This window comes from Gossypium raimondii, chromosome 9 (genome assembly GCF_025698545.1).
Source record: "Gossypium raimondii isolate GPD5lz chromosome 9, ASM2569854v1, whole genome shotgun sequence".
Taxonomy (NCBI): domain Eukaryota; kingdom Viridiplantae; phylum Streptophyta; class Magnoliopsida; order Malvales; family Malvaceae; genus Gossypium; species Gossypium raimondii.
In genome coordinates this window covers 39,237,548-39,256,859 of record NC_068573.1, presented here as the reverse complement: position 1 = coordinate 39,256,859, position 19,312 = coordinate 39,237,548, and the positions used below count along the sequence as shown (strand labels likewise).

The 19,312-nt window shown below is 32.7% G+C and overlaps 2 protein-coding genes across 9 annotated transcripts; one reads left to right on the top strand and one right to left on the bottom strand.

The window, feature by feature from the left end:
- Nucleotides 1-3,373: 3,373 nt before the first annotated feature.
- LOC105799580 (eukaryotic translation initiation factor 3 subunit C) lies at nt 3,374-8,174 on the top strand. Of its 2 annotated transcripts, none has more exons than XM_012630215.2 (4): nt 3,374-3,612; nt 4,135-4,193; nt 4,319-6,109; nt 7,055-8,174. In XM_012630215.2, exons 2-4 carry the CDS (start codon nt 4,170-4,172, stop codon nt 7,994-7,996), a joined length of 2,757 nt encoding a protein of 918 aa, XP_012485669.1. In that variant the 5' UTR covers nt 3,374-3,612; nt 4,135-4,169; the 3' UTR covers nt 7,997-8,174. The 2 variants fall into 2 exon arrangements, with proteins under 2 accessions (XP_012485669.1, XP_012485671.1); XM_012630217.2 differs by having other exon boundaries at nt 3,374-3,640.
- Nucleotides 8,175-11,945: 3,771 nt separating this feature from the next.
- On the bottom strand, nt 11,946-17,270 carry LOC105799582 (uncharacterized). 7 transcript variants are annotated; one of them, XR_008188927.1, is made up of 5 exons: nt 17,077-17,270; nt 15,007-15,942; nt 13,773-14,404; nt 12,234-12,281; nt 11,946-12,136 (listed from the first exon to the last, which is right to left on the bottom strand). XR_008188927.1 is itself a non-coding variant. In XM_012630218.2 (3 exons), exons 1-3 carry the CDS (start codon nt 17,083-17,085, stop codon nt 13,826-13,828), a joined length of 1,524 nt encoding a protein of 507 aa, XP_012485672.1. In that variant the 5' UTR covers nt 17,086-17,270; the 3' UTR covers nt 13,557-13,825. The 7 variants fall into 7 exon arrangements, 5 of the variants coding, with proteins under 5 accessions (XP_012485672.1, XP_052477340.1, XP_052477341.1 ...); XR_008188928.1 differs by lacking the exon at nt 11,946-12,136 and having other exon boundaries at nt 12,260-12,275; XM_012630218.2 differs by lacking the exons at nt 11,946-12,136; nt 12,234-12,281 and having other exon boundaries at nt 13,557-14,404.
- Between the last annotated feature and the right edge of the window lie 2,042 nt (nt 17,271-19,312).

Sequence of the window (19,312 nt, the reverse complement as noted above, 5' to 3'; positions counted from 1 at the left end):
ATATTCTTAAATTTGGTTGTTAAATGAACATGTTTTGTTAAGTAAATTTTAGTAAATTTAAGGTTTAGGATTGATTTGTTAAAATGATAAATTTCATGCATATTTTTATGAATTAAGGAAAAATGTGAGTTGATATAGGTAGGACGAAAAATCGGCTAGCATATGTTGGATAAGAAATGGTGAATTTGCACGTTTTGGTCTTAGGGATTAAATTGTATAAAAGTTAAAATATTTGGGTAAAATTGTAATTAATAGTAAAAGGAGTTATAAGTTGGAATTGGTTGTTTTGAGCTATTTGAAACTACTTAAATGAATGAAATTCATATTTAGATTAATGTAATAATCAACCGAACTTAGATCGAGGAAAAGCTAAAGTGGTATATTAATCATCGGCCTCGTTTTTACAATTTTTTTATCGAGTTAAGTTCGTATTTTATGTTTTATGTGTTACAATTGAATTGGTAAGAATATTTGATAGTTTTCTTGTGTATGTAATTATGTTTTAATGTATAAGATTGCTTTGAATTGTGAAAAGGAAAGGATTGAGATTTAAATACCTTATGGTATTACACTTGAAAAGGAAAAGACTATGGTTGAAAGACACCATGGCACTACATTCAGTATTTTTGAATTCTTGAAAAGGTTGAAAAGGGTATATCCGAAATGGATATCAAATAAAATGGTTGTAAAGGATATATCCGAAACAGATATCCAATGAAAAGGTTGAAAAAGGTTGTCACCCTAAAAGGGTTAAGAAATGGAAAGGTTTATTGAAAAGGATTTATGGTAAGAACCATTTAGTAAAGGTTTGTATGAAACTTTGAATTAATTATGTATTTAGTTACTAACTTGTGATGTGGTGTGTATAGGAAGAATTGTGCATATAGGGATTAAAATGCTTGAATGGTTAATCATGAAATCATGTTTTTGGTAAGTTTGAGTTCTCTTAAACGAACTTATTAAGCACTGTTGCTTATGTATTTGTTTTTCTTATTTTGTAGGTCATCGGAAGCTTGATCGGTTGGAATCTTGTCGGAGACCTATTACACTATCCAACAATCATTTTAGCTAATTTTGAGTTATTTTGGCTATGGTTATAAATGACATGTATAGGGCTTTTATGTATGAAATTTAGTGTGTATGTTATTTGATGAGCATGACATAGATATGTCTTTTGTGTACATAGTGTTTAAACTTATAATGCTTATCAAGTATGGATCATTTAGTCACTTTTAGGTGAATTAGCTTGTGTTGAAGGTATTTTGGGCATACACAATCTGCCACACAGCTGTGTGTCCCACATAGTTGCATGACACGGCCATGTGGCGTCCTTAATTTTTGGTGCAGGTTTGTCCACACGGTCACAGAGAGTCACACGACCTGGCGACATGGCTGTGTGACCCTAAATTACATAGTCACAAATAGTTACACGATTTGGCCACACAACTATGTTTTTGAGCCACACGGGCTGAGCTCTGTCACACGGTCTGACCACACGATCGTGTGGTCCCTATTTTTACTATTTACCTGAATTTATGTAAAAGTTTCAATTTAGTCCAGAATTGTTCCCAATTTATTTTAAAGGCTTCATATGCTCGATTTAGGCTCAAATATGAGTGAATAACATGAAAATTAATGTAATATAATTATGGAATGAATGGTTTAATTATTTTTGACTGAATAGTGAATAATGTTAAAGTTTTACAATTGTATTACCTTATAACTCGGGTCAGATGACCAGATCGGGTATAGGGTGTTACACACATGGACACCCACACTCTCTTTTTCTCTCTCCATTTTAGAATTTTAGTTAAATTTTAGTTTTGATTCTTTTATTTTTCTTAAAATTGAGATTTAATTTTTAACATGATTTATATATTTTTATAATGTTATTATTAGTTCAAATAATTAATATTGTCAATTTTTAATTAAATTATTACGTGGTTATAAATAATTTGAATGTTCTAAGACTCTTAGAGACGAATGCATGACGTCAAATTTATTTGAAGTTTTGGTTTTTACATCATAAGAAAATGGTCAAATTTCAAATTTGACTCGTAGACTATGCTTGAAACTTAAAATTTAATCTATATATTTTATTTTTAACATAATTTGATCTGCTTATTTTTGTAATGTTATTAGTTAGACTAAATAATTAATATAGTTAACTATTTCAATCAAAAATTGATGTCAATTTTTTTAAGAATACTATTCCATCAAAAATAATAATTTATTATAACAAACTCGAATGAATGTTTTTAAGAAAAAATTCTTGATTAATACTTTTGGTGTCATTTTTACTGTGACACGACAACCAAATATATATATATGTATATATTTAAATTTTCAAAATGTTATACAAGATAATTTAATAGAAGAAATTTAATGAAGGGTGACAATTATACCTAAATTTTAGATCCGAAAATAAAAGGATTAAAATCTTAAAAATAAAAAAATTAAATTTCAAAGAATAGGAACTTAGAGCATATTTTAATATTCAAAATTTTACTTTGTACTTTGATATAAATAAATATTTACGCCAATCTAAAATGTGGATTGAAAACCATATTAATATTAATTAATAATAAATAATATGTAAATTCAAAAGCTATTCATATTTTTCTAATATTGATTTAATAACATTTTTAAAATTTTTAATTAATGAGTGAATAGTTGATATATCGATATTGTATTTTTTTATTCTACAAACAATTTAAAAAATTGACCCGATTTTTTAATATGTATTTTTAATATTTTACTATATCCCATTTTTATAAAACATTTATAGAGTCTAAAGAGTTGTATTAAATATTTTCTCTTAATTAATTTAATAACATAATAGGATTGTATCACTGTAAAAAACCTCATGGTACATTAAAAAAAAAACCCATGCTAGCATAGATACGTAAAAAAAAAATCAAAATCCCACCCTTAGCTGAATTATATATATAGATGTAGAATATTGATGTGCTGCTAACATAAAAAAAAAAATCTAGTCGACGGTTGAGAACTCACTCGTCACCTTAGATAGAGATGTTTAAATTTCGATTAAAATTGAATAATTGACCGAACTGATCTAATTCAGTTAACCGATAGATTAACCGATTTAATTCGGTCAGAATTCAGTTAATAATTTTTAAAAATTTAATTAGTGGTTAATTCGACTCAAAATTTGATAATTAATCGAATTAACTGAACTTTCAAAAATTAATATTATATATTACAGGACTTTGCTAATTAGCCCACTGTCCACCCAAACCCAACCGCCGGCCCACCCAATAAACCCATTCCAATAACCACTAATCCTAACTCAATAACCTTAGCCCAACCCGAAAGTCCATATCCTAAAACAAAAAACTAACACAAAAATCCCTAATCAGTAACCTAATATTCTATCTCCCCAAATATCTAGCTTCCTCTGAGATCTCCCTACTACCGTGTGCCGACAGCCACCAGTCACCCCCGACTACCGTAACCCAACGCAGTGACGCACCTTCACCGTCCGGTCACTTCACTCACCACCGTCCGATATTTCAAGGCTCAAGCAGCTTGCACTCTTCTGGGTTCTCCGTTGTCGTCGCTCATCATTGCTGGAACCCCTTTTGCCTTCAGGTTCTTTCTGGGTTCTCGGTTTTTCAAGGTGTAATTAGTTGCCTTGTTTATTGATAAATGGACAGTGTTGGCGATTAGTTTAGGATTGGGTTTATGCCAAAATTCTTTTAATTTTATCGAAAACCTTTCACAAAATTTTTAGTTTTGCCCCTAACCACGGGGAAGTATTTAGTAGAGACATAGCTTCTTTTTTTTTGTTCTTTGTATCACCTTTAAAGAATTTTACGTATAAAAAGGACATGACAGAACAAATTTAAGACAGAAAATGTAGTCTGTGTGTTCAGTTACCTGGCAAATCACAAGGTTATTTTTTTATATGTTTTATACTTTCGAACACCCCTAGCCTCAGGTCAGGTAACTTTGTTTCTCTGTTGTGCTTCTTTCTTTAAAAAATTGAATACCTTCCTGAATCGCAGTACCGAATTATAGATCCGAAATTTGGTTGTCGCTAATTTTAAGCTCATATTTTGTTCATCCAGCTTTCCGTATTAATGCCTGATTCATATTATTTTCTTTTTGCAGCTTTGAAGTAATTGAACTCGAGAAAGGGGAAGCCAATGGCATCTAAATTCTGGACTCAGGTTTGTTTGGTTTTTTTTTTTTTAATTTATCTTTTTTGACGTATGAATTTAAAATATCTAGCCTTTACCTAATATTGTATTGAGGAGGTCATACATATATAATTTTTTTTCTAAATTTACGATAGGGTGGTAGTGACACTGAGGAAGAGGAGACTGATATCGAAGATGAAATTGAGAATGGGGGAGCTGGAGAATCCGCAGCTGCTGCTGCGGGAAGCAGATATCTACAAACAAATGCTAGTGATAGTGATGATTCCGATGGGCAAAAGAGGGTGGTTAGATCCGCCAAAGATAAGAGGTTTGAGGAGATGGCAAGTACGGTTGATCAGATGAAGAATGCAATGAAAATCAATGACTGGGTTAGCTTGCAAGAGAGTTTTGATAAGATTAATAAACAGTTGGAGAAGGTTATGCGTGTTACCGAGTCCGACAGAGTTCCAAATCTTTATATTAAGTGTCTTGTTATGTTGGAAGATTTCTTAGCTGAAGCTTTGGCTAATAAGGAAGCCAAAAAGAAAATGAGTAGCAGTAATCACAAGGCTTTGAACGCAATGAAACAGAAGCTCAAGAAGAATAATAAGCAGTATGAGGAATTGATTAACAAGTATAGGGAGAATCCTGAGAGTGAAGAGGAGAAGTTTGAAGATGAGGACGAAGATGAGGATGAAGATGAATCTGGCTCTGAGTTGGAGGACCCCTCACAGATTGCTGCTGAGTCTAGTGATGAGGATGATGAGGGGGAAGATATGGATGATGATGATGCTGATGGGGCCTGGGAGAAGAAACTAAGCAAGAAAGAGAAGCTGATGGATCGGGAGTTTAAGAAAGATCCTAGTGAGATCACCTGGGATACTGTTAACAAGAAGTTTAAAGAAGTTGTGGCTGCTAGGGGAAGGAAGGGAACTGGAAAATTTGAACAGGTCGAGCAGCTTACCTTTTTGACAAAGGTTGCCAAGACTCCTGCTCAGAAGCTTGAGATCCTTTTCAGTGTTATCTCTGCACAGTTTGATGTTAATCCAGGTCTTAGTGGACACATGCCTATAAATGTGTGGAAGAAATGTGTACAGAATATGCTTGTCATATTGGACATTCTTGTTCAGTACCCGAACATTGTGGTCGATGATAGGGTTGAGCCTGATGAGAATGAAACCCAAAAGGGAGCAGACTATGATGGTACAATCCGTGTTTGGGGAAATTTGGTGGCCTTCCTTGAGAGAATAGATAATGAGTTCTTTAAGAGCTTGCAATGCATTGATCCACACACTCGTGAGTATGTTGAGAGACTGAGAGATGAACCTTTGTTTTTGGTCCTTGCTCAAAATGTCCAGGAGTATTTAGAGCGTATTGGTGATTTGAAGTCTGCTGCTAAGGTTGCTCTAAGGCGGGTTGAACTTGTCTATTACAAGCCTCAAGAGGTTTATGATGCTATGAGGAAACTGGCTGAGCTATCGGAAGATGGAGAAACAGATGGCGATGAGACTAAAGTGGAGGAAACACGGGGTATATCTGCGTTTGTTGTTACTCCTGAGCTCGTGTCCCGGAAGCCGACATTCCCCGAGAATAGTAGAGCATTGATGGATATCCTAGTGACTCTCATATACAAAAGTGGAGATGAGAGGACCAAAGCCCGTGCAATGCTTTGTGATATTTATCATCATGCCCTTTTTGATGAGTTTTCAATAGCTCGTGATTTGCTGCTGATGAGTCATTTACAGGATAATATTCAGCATATGGATGTTTCAACACAGATACTTTTTAACCGGGCAATGGCTCAGGTTGGCCTCTGTGCCTTCCGTGTTGGACTAATTGCTGAAGGACATGGCTGCCTTTCTGAACTGTATTCTGGTGGGAGGGTGAAGGAATTGCTTGCACAAGGTGTTTCACAAAGTCGATATCATGAGAAAACCCCAGAACAGGTATCGATCGTAATAGAATTCCTTGACAGATCATAATTAACAATAGCTTTAACTGATAATCCTCGAGTCTGTACAGTTTTGTTTTCTTTTACTGTTTGCATTTGATGGTTTTTGCATGCTAATTTTATTTTTTTGGCTTTACACTTTAGTAAATAGTTTTTGATTGGTTGGTTAGATGGTATTGTTTCTGTTGGGATTGGAAGGATATTTCTTTTGACACAATGTTTCTATTAGGCATTCGGATATTTTAAGAAGTTGATACAAATGCAGTAGCATAAACAACAGTTACAAGACAATGAATTCATTCGGAAATCTAGTTATTGAAGTATGTTTGCCACTGATCAGTTCTTTTTACTTTGGAAATAATTACTATATATCTAACTATTGGCATAATTGTAACGAATAATTGTGGGATGTTCATGTTGATCTATGAGCCCTTGTTGTGTGAAATTCTGACTTAAATGCGTTCAAGTCATACGCTTCATTTGCGAACAACTGAACAGCGTGATAACATGTGCACTTACATGCTACTTTATAATTTTTTGAGGTGAAAGTGCCATACCTTCTGAGTCCCTTTATTATAGGTGTTGGAGCAAATTAGTTCTTTTACTATTAAATGGATAGATTTAATCATTATGCTATTAAGAAGAATTGAGTAAGGGCAAATTAACATTTACTATTTAAAAAATGACATGAAATTGTTTTTTTCATATGCAGTTTAAGTTCAAACAAAAGATTTCATTTGTAGAACCATAAAAAGCTTTCAAAATATTAACTCTGTTGAAAATTGGTATTATTTGATTCATTTTAATGGTACGGGGATTAAATTGATCTATTTAACAGTGAAGGGACTAATTTGATCTATTCCTTATAATAGAGGGACTGGCTATGTACATTCATCAATTTTTTGTGGACTTATACTCTTTTAAACTTTGGATCTATCAGGAAAGGTTGGAAAGGAGGCGTCAGATGCCCTACCATATGCACATAAACCTTGAGCTTCTGGAGGCTGTGCATTTGATATGTGCTATGCTTCTTGAGGTTCCTAACATGGCAGCCAACTCCCTTGACGCCAAACGCAATGTGATAAGTAAGACATTCAGGCGGTTGCTTGAGGTGAGTGAGAGGCAGCCATTTACAGGTCCCCCAGAAAATGTGCGAGACCATGTAATGGCTGCAACCCGGGCCCTCTGCAAGGGAGATTTCCAGAAGGCCTTCGACGTCATTAATTCTCTTGATGTTTGGAAGCTCCTTAGGAATAGAGAGAGCGTGCTTGAAATGCTGAAAGCTAAGATCAAGGAAGAGGCTCTGAGGACTTACCTTTTTACCTACTGTTCTTCCTATGATACACTAGGCCTGGACCAGCTCACCAAAATGTTTGACCTCTCGGATGCCCAGATTCATAGCATTGTTAGCAAGATGTTGGTAAATGACGAACTCCATGCAAGCTGGGACCAGCCAACACGATGCATCATCTTCCATGATGTTGAGTACTCAAGGTTGCAGGCCTTGGCATTCCAGTTGACAGAAAAGCTTTCAATACTTGCTGAGAGTAATGAGAGGGCAGTCGAGGCTAGATTTGGTGGTGGTGGATTGGATCTGCCACTAAGGCGGCGAGATAACCAGGAATATGCTGCTGGGACAGCTGGCGGTGGCGGCGGTAGGTGGCCAGACTTGTCCTACAATCAGGGTAGGCAAGGTAGTTCTGGACGTGCCGCGTATACTGGCGGTGGCAGACCATTGGCATTAGGACAGGCTTCAAGGGATCGGTCAGGTCAATCACGAGGAACAGGCGGTTACTCTGGGAGAGCCGGTTCAGGAATGAGAGGTTCCCAGATGGATGCTTCAGCTCGCATGGTTAGTCTCAATCGGGGTGTTCGCGGTTAGTTGTATTTCTTAGCGGTAATCTTAACCTAATTTTGTCAAAGTTATTTACTAGGGGTTGAACTTGATTATTGGATTTTGTGTTTTGCCATTTATGCAATAGCTGGACTCATTATGGCGTTTTCATGTTTTATGCTGAATCATGTTCCTTTATACTCAATAGAATTCCAGATTTTATCAACTCAAGTGCTTGCTTGACACATCGAACCTTAGGATTGTATACTTTACTTCTTTTGCATCAAAGTAGATGTACTCGCATCATCCCACTGGTTAGTTACAAAATTTTTCCTATATAATAATCACTGGGTTCTCTCGAAGAAAAAAAAATTCTTGTACTAATTTCAAAAATCTGTTGCCTAATGGCAAAATTTCAATTTATGGAAAATGATATGCAAGTTGTATTTTCCTTGGGTAGAGGTAAGGTTATTTTTGGCATTAGAATAATCGGAATATAAAATTACTTCAACGTATTACTGTATTTAGGTCATTTGATTTAATTGTTTGGTTTACAAAATATAAAATTTTTTAAAAACTAATTCTATTGAATTATCTTTGTAACGTATTTTTATTCTTTTTTAATTAGTTCCTTAAATATTAATTGGAATATATTGATATGGAGCTCCTTCATTGGACTTTAAAATGTCATATGCTTAATACATCATTTAGGGTGCGTTTGGTTCGCTGTATTGGATTAGAGGTGTAGTAGCAAATCAACTGTTTGGTTGAATGTAATGGAATAGAGGCGTAATAGTAATCTTGTGTTTGGTTGAATGGAATAGAGGTGTAATAGCATAATGGGAAAAACTAAAATGACTAGAATACCCTTAGCATAAATTTGTTTAGGTAAATGATTATTGTTATTGTTATTTAAAATTTAATAAGATTATTAATATCAATAATAAATAATTTAATCATATTTAAACATAATTATTATTAAATATATTATAATTAAAATATATAATTTAATAAAATTCTTAATAATCAGATTCTTATATGAATTTACTCAAATCATAATATATGATACTATAAAATATAATTTAACATAATAATTATTAAATATATTATAATTAAAATATATAATTTAATAAAATTCTTAATAATTAATATTCTTATATGAATTTACTCAAATCATAATATATGATACTATAAAAGATAATTTAACATAATTATTATTAAATATATTATAATTAATATATATAATTTAATAAAATTCTTAATAATCAATATTCTTATATGAATTTACTAAAATCATAATATATGATACTATCAAATATAATTTGAAATAATTAATATTAAATATATTTTAATTAAAATATATGATTTAATAAATTTAAAATAATTATAACTAATAAATTTTCTTATATGAATTTGTATAATTTAAAATAATTATTATTAAATATAATTTAATAATGATATATAATTTCATAAAATTCTTGATAATAAATTTTCTTATATGAATTTATATAATTTAAAATAATTATTATTAAATATAATTTAAATATAATTTAAAATAATTATTATTAAATAACATTCAAATTGTAGGTGCATTTGGCTGTCAAATGCAAAAAGAAGCCCGTGGGGTGTGCATACCAAAAATTTTCTTTTCAACTTGACATCAAATATGGAGAAAGAATATGGCAAAGTTGAGAAGATGACCAGTGATCAACAAATGGAGATACTATACTTAACCCCTTAAATAATTTTGGGGCACAACCCAAAATACACACCATGATTCGATTTATAGTTTCTTAGCTTAGACAAAAAGGTTATAAACACATGACAGACTTTAAAACCTAGACAAAGAGAACTGATATATATTCGTCAAGCTACACCCCAAATCACATTTCAAATGGCCGTGTTACTCTTCATCTGAATCACTTAAGAAATGTACACTAACAATGGTGTCAAGTTGAAATCAGATTTCCATGAGTCGTCACGTCGAGAGGTATCTTTGAAGAAGTGCTCCACAAGTTGCTCTGTTGATGAGCGTCTATTCTGATTTAAGATCTTGGGTAGGAGCATAGTATGAAGCCCCATTCTGAGCACCATTAGCTTTAGATTGCTCTTTCAACTGAATCATGCCAATAATGAAATACTTAGAAGAAGAAATGAAACAAAACTCTCATTATGAATCATGACGTGGAGTATCTTTGCTTTTCTAAACTCAAAATCAATACTTGACATTGGTTTGCTTAAAAAATGTAAATAGTAATAATGTCTATCAGAATATCAACAACAAAAATAATTAGAAAGGTTTGAGAGAAAAATCCATGAAAAAGAATTAATATGGTCATTTCATGTGCCAAAGAAGTCCTACAAAGTGCATTTATATGAAATAGAAACATTGGAAAATCAGCCTGTTTACTGCTGGAATTAAGGTCAATGATCAGCTACACAAAGCCAGCCTAGAAAAGTAAATCAACAATATAAAGACAAAAGATGAATTTTTCAATGAAAATATCCATGAGATTGCACATTTCCCATCCTGAAAGTTATTAAGACTATTATGACACTCAAGATACAATCTATTAAATATATGCATAAAACAAAGTCAAATCGGTACTCTAGGAAATCTAAAGCGGTAGAGGCGAATTGAACCACTTCTTGGATCTTGACTAGAAATTCTTTCATTGCTGTTTCGACAACCGCTTACGAGTTGCTTTATAATGTTGTCCTTAAAGTCTTTGTTTGAATCCTTGGTTTTACTTGAGAATTTCTCCAGACAGTTGGATTCAAATACTAAAGCAAGAGCCTCACATCTTCTTTTACATAGTGCTTCATCGTTACTGTCTAATATGTTGGAGAAGTATGTAATTGCCCTGCATCCAAATTTGCAGATCTATCAATGACATGACTCATGACTCATGTTCAACTGCTCATGTTCAACTGCTCGTGCAAGATTTTCCTTCCTTGCCCTGCATTTATGAGGCATGGAACATTTCTTTAGACCATACTAAAAGATCAATAATTCAAAAGAACCAATAATGGAGTCAATGTATATCATACCCCCTAGCATCTAAACAATAGAGACTAGAGAGGGAAATCACAATAAAGCTCCAAAGAGAGCCAGTTGAGTTTGTAGTACATTACGAATTAGACACTTTTAGCGGTTTAGTACTGCACGAATAGGAAGCATTCATGTCTTGTGAACATCACAGTGCACCTCGAGAAGATAACTTTTCATACGAATCACTTTGAATGAAGAAAGAACATAACTTATCTCACGAGAGGTCTCAAGAAATACCTATTTAAACTTCGATTTCGGGCTTATTATACAACCATGGTCAATGTCATTGAAAATTTTGACTGTGTGAAAGCAAGAACTATTCACAAGAACAACTTATTTCTAGTAACAATACCTATCTAAAATTCACTATCAACCTTAAAATGCAACCATGGATCAATCGACCCAAAGTTTCGACCATGAAAGCAAGAATGATCGTAAGAACAACTTTAACAGTCACGAGAAGTGAAGCGAGCTACACACAAACTAAAACACATCACCCAAATTACCCAGTTGATACAATCTCCATACTTTTCACTGCTGAGGCAACCTAATGAAAAAAAAAGCATCATTCAACTAATACCCATTAACCCATTTCATCCAAAACTTTAAAATCCCCAACGAGCAACCTATGAATTGATAGTCGGTGGTCGTGCATTTATAGGTGATAAAAAGAAAAGAAAGTCAGTAAAGTAAGAGAGGAACACGGAGGTGGGTAATCCTTTACAGAGTGAGTCTTTGCAAGACAAGGCTCCTTTGTGGAGCCAAGAATAGGTGTCAATAGCTACGCTCTGACCTTCAAGCTCCTTGATATGGATTGGTACCATAATCGATTTCAATAGAGGCAAAAGCCCTTGTATTCCCATCCTGTTATTCTTTTCACAATAGAGAGTGAAAGACCGGTAGCCTTAATCTTCTTATTTGTTAACATCATATTCTGAGAGAAATAAAGAGAAATTGTTTGAGATACCAAAGAAGAAGAACCCAATAATGTCCCAAATTTTTAATAGGAAGGAGACTATCAATTTTCTCAACTCGAAAAAGAATTAAAAGAAACAATTCCTCACCCAAAAACAAAATAACTATGGAAAACTAACCTGTAAATGACCAAATCCGGGCACAGTGCGATGAAGAAGAACACAGAATCGAAAAAGTGGAAACCGATTACATGCAGAATCAGTAGAGTGAAACAAATCTGAAGGGGAAAAGAAGAACTTGAAGAACCCATTAACTTACCAACAAGGAAATCAGAAAGTGCAGTTCGAAAGCTTGAAGAAGCTGCAGCTAAGGGGAACAGAAGAGAAACAAAGGGGAAACAGATGAGAGGGTATAACAGGGATGGTTAACCTATGCGGCGCCTAATCTGGGTAAAATGGGGGGATTACAAATCGGTGAAATCCACCGATTAAAGCAGTAACCGATTACAATGGTATTACCAATACCATGAACCAAACATAGGAATGAGGGAGGATTGGGTGGGGCCACCGATTAGGGGTGTATTGACTATGCTAATAGTCCAACCAAACATGTTGTTAGTATTTAAGTTTGATATATCTGACAAAAGTTTTATATTTTGGTATTCAAAAGTATCAGTGATTAACATTTTAGTATTTAATTTAAGCTTTAAGGTTAATTTGATAAAAATAATTGTTAATATTATTATATTTGAATTTTGATGATTTTACTAATAGAATTTGTTTAATTGTGTGATCAATGAGTTAAATATAATCTATTTGTTGTGATTTTTTTCAAATTTTAAGGTTTATTTGATGAAGTTAATTGCTAATAAACAAAAAAATATGAAAGAAGATCTTCTCCATTTTCCTCTAATTTTTGTTTTTTCCCTAAATCAGTATATTACAAATTTCTATTTTTCACATTTTCATTTTCTTCCTCCGTATTCCTTGCTTAAAGAAAAAAATGATTAGAAAATTCCTTCTACTTTTATTACTTCCCAATAAAATTTTCAACTATTTCAAAAGGAAAAAACCCTTAACCTCTAATTTATATATATATATATATATATATATATATATATATCTACGCTTTAACTTTAATTTATACCCGAAGAAAAACCAATGGCTCTATTTGAGGATATAAATTTTGAATTTAAATTTCATTTAGCATATAAATGAAAAGAATAAAATGTGTATATTATAGATAAATTAACTGAAATTTAGTGTAACATATATTAAAAAATGTATAAAAATATGGATTTGTCAAATCTAAAAATGTTTTAAGAATTTCAAATTCATTACCAAACAAGTATTTAACAAATCCGGAAATTACAAATTTTACATTTCTAAATAGATTACAACTCAATTTACACTTTTTTGAAATCAAAATTCTAAAATTCTAGTTTCCAAATGCTAGCTAAAGAATCTTTAACATTAATCACATTAAATTTGAAATAGAATTATTTTACCACAAATTAAATGATAATAACTTATTGGAATAGGTGCTTTTTTTTTTTTTTAAATGAAATAGTTTTAAGGATTGTTTTAGTATTTTAACCAAAAAATGAAATCGTGAAAGAAAAATAATTGCATAGATACTTCGTATAAATACATTCTCACCTACGAAATTCTATTTAATGTCCCAAAATTGTAATGACAATTGTGCTAAAAACAGAATGATAGCTAACAAAAAGGGCCAAGCATATAACCCAAGTCCAAGAAAAGAAAGAATATAGGGAAAAGTCAACATGCAGTTATATGTATGAGCAGCAGAAGATTTCTTCATATAATGTAATAACTGTTAGCCAACAAGTCGTACCTTTAGCTTTCTACTTTGTTTTAGGACCATGGTTTGAAGTTCCATTGCCATCTTCACCAGTTTTCTCCAGTGCTAACTTTTGAAAGTCGAACCTTTCCTTCAACATCCTTGACTGAATTCTCTATTGTTGCTTCACTAACCTTTTTAGGAGTAACTTCTAAGGATGGAGGCCTTGCTTCATGGTGGTTTACTGTCGTTCCTGGAGCTACTCCACTATCTTTGTTGGTTATAGTATTTTCTAATGATTGCGGCTTCGCTTCAACATCTGTGGCTTTGGTTTTTAAACCTTCTTTACTAACTTTGTTTAATGATTTAACGCCTAATGACTGCAGTTTTGCTTCAGAATCCTTTATTTCAGCTTTTACAGCTTCTATACTGTCTTTATTTGTAGGGGTAACTTCTAATGATTGAGGCTTTGCTTCAAAACCTACGACTCTGGTTTCTGCACCTTTTTCTGTAACCTTGTTGGTGTCACTAGCTTCCAAAATTTGAAGCTTTCCTGCAGTCTTTGTGGCTACATCAACTTCGTTTGTTGCACAAACTTTCAGCGGCCCAAGCTTTGCATCAAGATCCTTGACTTTGTATGTTAGTGATCTCAAATCTCGGATGTTCGCTAGCTTACTAGAATATTTCTGTAGTGAAATGAAAATTGTAGCTTTGAATAAAAGAGACAAGAAACTTGTTGTCTAGAGGTTCACAAGAGGATCAGAATAGCATAGCAACATGAAAATTTACGTCAATGACACTTTCTAAACAATTCAAAATGACATTGTAATTATGATTACACGATGAACATATAGTCAAGCTAAATGTATGTGCATTAGCAACTCATCCTAATTACATATCATCTTGATATCCTAAATCTAGCAGGCATCTTTTATATGATTTCCAACATTTATTCTCTGTTTCCAAGGTTGCAGTTCAATAATCTAAGTATACACCAACTGATTTGGTTCATGATATGGGTTAGTAAGGTTTCTCCTAATATGGTTGTTTTGAGAGAGAAATTGGAGTTAGTCATAAAAGTTATGATGTTATATGGTTCTGTAAAGTCTTTTCATCATGATGTCTCATGTAATGGTCTTGCCAAGAAACAACAACAAAAAGATATCCAATGCTTAGATAGTAATTCATATCTCATTTGATATTTAGAAATCGGTTGTATTTTAGATGCAAAAAATAAAAAAGAAATACGTGTATAGGGCAAAATATTCACAATCATATCTTAACTCACCTGTAGTAGTTGCTCCACTCGTTTTCTTAGAACCTCTACAGATGCTTCCTTGTGAATGCCTTGAAGAATATATAGCAGGTGAGAATGAAAGTCCAAGGAACGATGTTCTTCAATCTTACATTGGGGTATGGCAGATTTGCAACCCACTGAATAGAAAGGGCAGTTCACAAGCTTCATCGGGCAGACAGTTATGCAGTGTCTATCCATATCACGTCTCATGAGGCTAGCCAAGCATTTTTGTTCACAAGGAATCATCTTATAAGGGCAAACTGAATCATGGTTCTCCATTTGGCTAATTGAATATTTGGCATAACAACCTTCATTTTGGCAGGTCATTGATCTATATTTGCAAGTTGGCACATGTTGAGCAAGTTCATCAGCTGAATAAAATTTCATGTCACAGTGAAATTCATTCTTTAAGTCAACATTCTTCAGCAAAGTTTGTACAATTGCTTCTCTCTTGTCTATCGACCAAAATCCATTAATTTCCATTTCTTGTGAAAAATCATCTATCTTGTCTTCTCTTTTATCACTTAGTAACCATTCCGAAACTCGACTGAACAAATTCCTCTTTGTAGTTGCAAATTCATCAATCAAGAATGCAATGATATCGTAAGGATGGTCAGATGCTTGTACCTCTAGACCAGCATCCAAGACCACAGATTCAGCCACAAAAGTTTCACTTCTTTGCGTTAGATACTCCACCATTTCTTTTCTAATTTCAGCTGCTACTGAACCAGGGGACTTGAAAACATCACCAGTTGTATTGTCAACACAAGCTGTAGATAACCCTGGGAGGAATGCTTGAGCAATCGTGTAAACTAGTTCTGCATCACAAAGGTCACAGTGAAATGTAGGACCTCCTTCCTTTTCATCCTTGACTTTATCTGGTGTAAGTTCCACATCATTTTGAGGAAGATCCGTAAATGGAGATTCCTACAAAATGATGTCACCTACAACACATCATTACCTGGTTTGATAAAAACTACCCTGACAACCAAAAATAGTAGACTTAAAATCATTAAGCCTATGATCATTACCTGGTTTGATAAAAACTACCCTGACAACCAAAAAGAGTAGTAGACTTAAAATCATTAAGCCTATGAGCAATGAGAAAACATATCCATCGAGCTTCTACCACAAAAAACAAAGATATGAACCTGTGTTTGTCTCGTTGGTTCATACAATCACATTAAGATGTGACATCTAACAAGTTTAGAATTCAAATCTAACACATTCAACTCCTTCTGTTTTTCCATGCTACGATTTCTGTTGTACAAAAAAGATAAGAAAAAGACAAGGCGACATTTTATATAAGTAAGTAAATTTCTCTGAGAACATGGTGTATCATCAAATTAGAAACTTTGATCTGGTTATTGGTGAAATATATTCCTCTAACTATTTTGACAATTAAACGGTAAACAAAATTAAGAAATATTTCTAACAACCAATTAACCGTCTGAATTATATTAATTAAACAGGTATCCCCTGGGGAATCCATGTGAAATTATCTCTGCCAGCCATTTCTGTCCTTGGAGACCTTCACCAATTCAGCTAAACTCAAAATCAAAATAAAAGGTAACTCCAGCAAATAGTTATGTTAATTGAACTTCACATTATAAATTAAAAAAAAAAAGTTAACAAATTCTTTGAAAGAAACTTGAATTTCATATGAAAGAAGGATGAACTGCAATAATTGTTTTAAGTTCTATAACAAGTGGCAATATTATGTCATAAATTAACGATTTTGCAGGTCAGATCCTAAAAAATAAAAAAAGTTCTGAAAGGAAAAGAATGTTGCTACTTGTACACCCTAATTAATCACTAAATTTCAATTGCTTAAATCTCTTACCTCAGTCTGTGCTTAATTTGATATTTAACCAAATTCTTAGATCCAAGCACGAAAACTTTCAATATAACGGTCCCTATGCGAAATTAAAAACCTTAATATGCATTACAATGGTAATCCTAAAAGGAGCACAATTGAACAACCAAATTTGAAGTAATCTAATTTTTCAAGTAATCAAATAACACAAAAAGTAAATAAAAAAAAACGTAAAAGAGAAATACCTCCATCATTTTTAAATGCCAAGGAGTTTTAAAGACGTGTGATCAAAATGGCTAACAAAACCTTGAAATTTGAAAAATAATCAAGAATTTAACCTAAAAAATTGGATTAATCATTTTTCTTTCTTTCCGCTCTCGTTCTCGTTAAAAAGAGAGGATATCTCAACAAGTTAAAAAGCGAGCATTTGGTTTCATTTTAAATATTTTACTCGATCTTTTTGCTTTTATTTTACACGGACCGAAAAAGTCCGAAACTTGGCTTTTAACACCCGTAGAAAAGAATAATAAAAATTAAAAAAGAAACATTAAATTGAGATATTATGCAACAATGATGCAATTTAAAGTAGATGGTTTTTTACTTAAATAATATTAAAAAATAAATTAATTATCAAAATGAATCACTTTCAAAAAATTATTTATGTGTTTTGAAGAGTAACATGCACCACCATCATTAAGCCATCATCAATTATTTTTTTAAATTTCTTTGGTGCCGCACTGTATACGGAGGTACATTATGTATAGGAATAATGGGTAATATACGGATTACACGGGTTTGAAAATAATGTTATTTTTAAAGGGGAGCTATCATAAAAATAAATATTAAATTAATTAAAGATATCAAAAGAAAATTATATTGATAAAAATTATTTTTATAAATTTCTTCAAAACATCAAAAATGACTGAAAATAAAGATAAAAATTATTATGATTTGTTTGTTCTTAAAAATATTTTATCCTCTAATTATCAGTAAGAATTACGAATTCAAATTTCTTTCAATTCAAGAAATAAAATGTGAAAATAGGCTTAAAAATAGTAATAAAAAAAGCTAAAAAAAGGAGAAAAATAAGGGAACTTGTGACTGTAAAAAGAATAAGTTTTTAACTGGTAGAGATTAGAGAAGAGCTGCCAGGCGACAACTTTTTACAGACAAAACTAACCAATGAATGCATGAAAAAAGGAAAGTCGTAAAATAAAAAATAAAAAACATACCTAATTTATTATATGCATTCAAACCCACTATAAAGGGTTGGTCCCTCTACCTATACACCACCGGTTGGTGTTAATAATAATAATAATAATAATGATAGTAATAATAATAATAATAGTTTAGGAGAAGAAGATTCTGTGTTGGAAGAAAAGGAATCATCGGTTTAGCTTAGCAAGTATATTTTATTTTTTAATTACTATTTGTTTGAAATATTAGATTTTTGCATTAACTTTTTACAGTCTCAAATTTTTTTTGTGTTGAAAAATTATTATGTGATATTATGTGAATGCATTAGAGATATATGTTGAATTTTTGTTATGTATATCTACATGCTTATAAATTTTGTAATAATAATTTTGTTTTGGATAAATAAAAAAGGCATGTTTAGGATTTGCGTTGGTAATGTAGGTTATTTATTTGTTTAGTCAATGATTAATTTTTTTATTGAAATTGTAGTTATCCAAATGGATTCTTTGATTAGAGTAAACGATCACATAGCAAATATGATTAATGTGTTGGTAAAAAAAATGTTATTTGTTATTCACGGGTATATTTATAAAGTTGCATGTTATTTTTTTTTAATTAAGAAATTTTAACTAACACGATAAATGAATATGGTCAGGGTGAGTACCGCGTGTTAAGGGCCCATGTCCATGGTTCGGGCTACCGGCCGAATGAACGGATTATGCCATACTTGAATACTGTCGGATTTGGATCAGCGGCAGTGATTAGCATTTCGATTTGAAGGCCGACTTGATATCTTCCTTGGGTGAACGGTAGCGCCTGAAGACCCACACTTTTCATTTGGTGTGTGGGGAGTGCACCATCGCCTCAAAAGATGTTGCACTGCAACTCAAGCTCCCAGTCGACGGTAGTGCAATCATAGGTTCAAGTAAAGTGTTCGACCTACGGTGCTATGCTATCACTTACTTGGATGCTCACCCGGTGATGGTGAAGCTAAATTTACGAGTTTGAAATTTTCCTAGTTGAAGGGAAATTTCAAAATTTTACCAAGTAATGCCACTAAGTGGGAGAAGATGTGTGCTACTCGAGCATATATAATGCAGCTGATAGGGGATACTTATGTCGGAAGCAAATAATAGTAAGGTCCACTTGATGTACTTGCCCCTAATATTGTCTGATTTGGAAGTTGCCCGTTAGCATAGTTGGGGATCAGTAGTATTAGCAACGTTGTATAATGAGCTTTGTCGAGCGGTAAAATACGTAACACAAGACATAGACGGGTGCTTG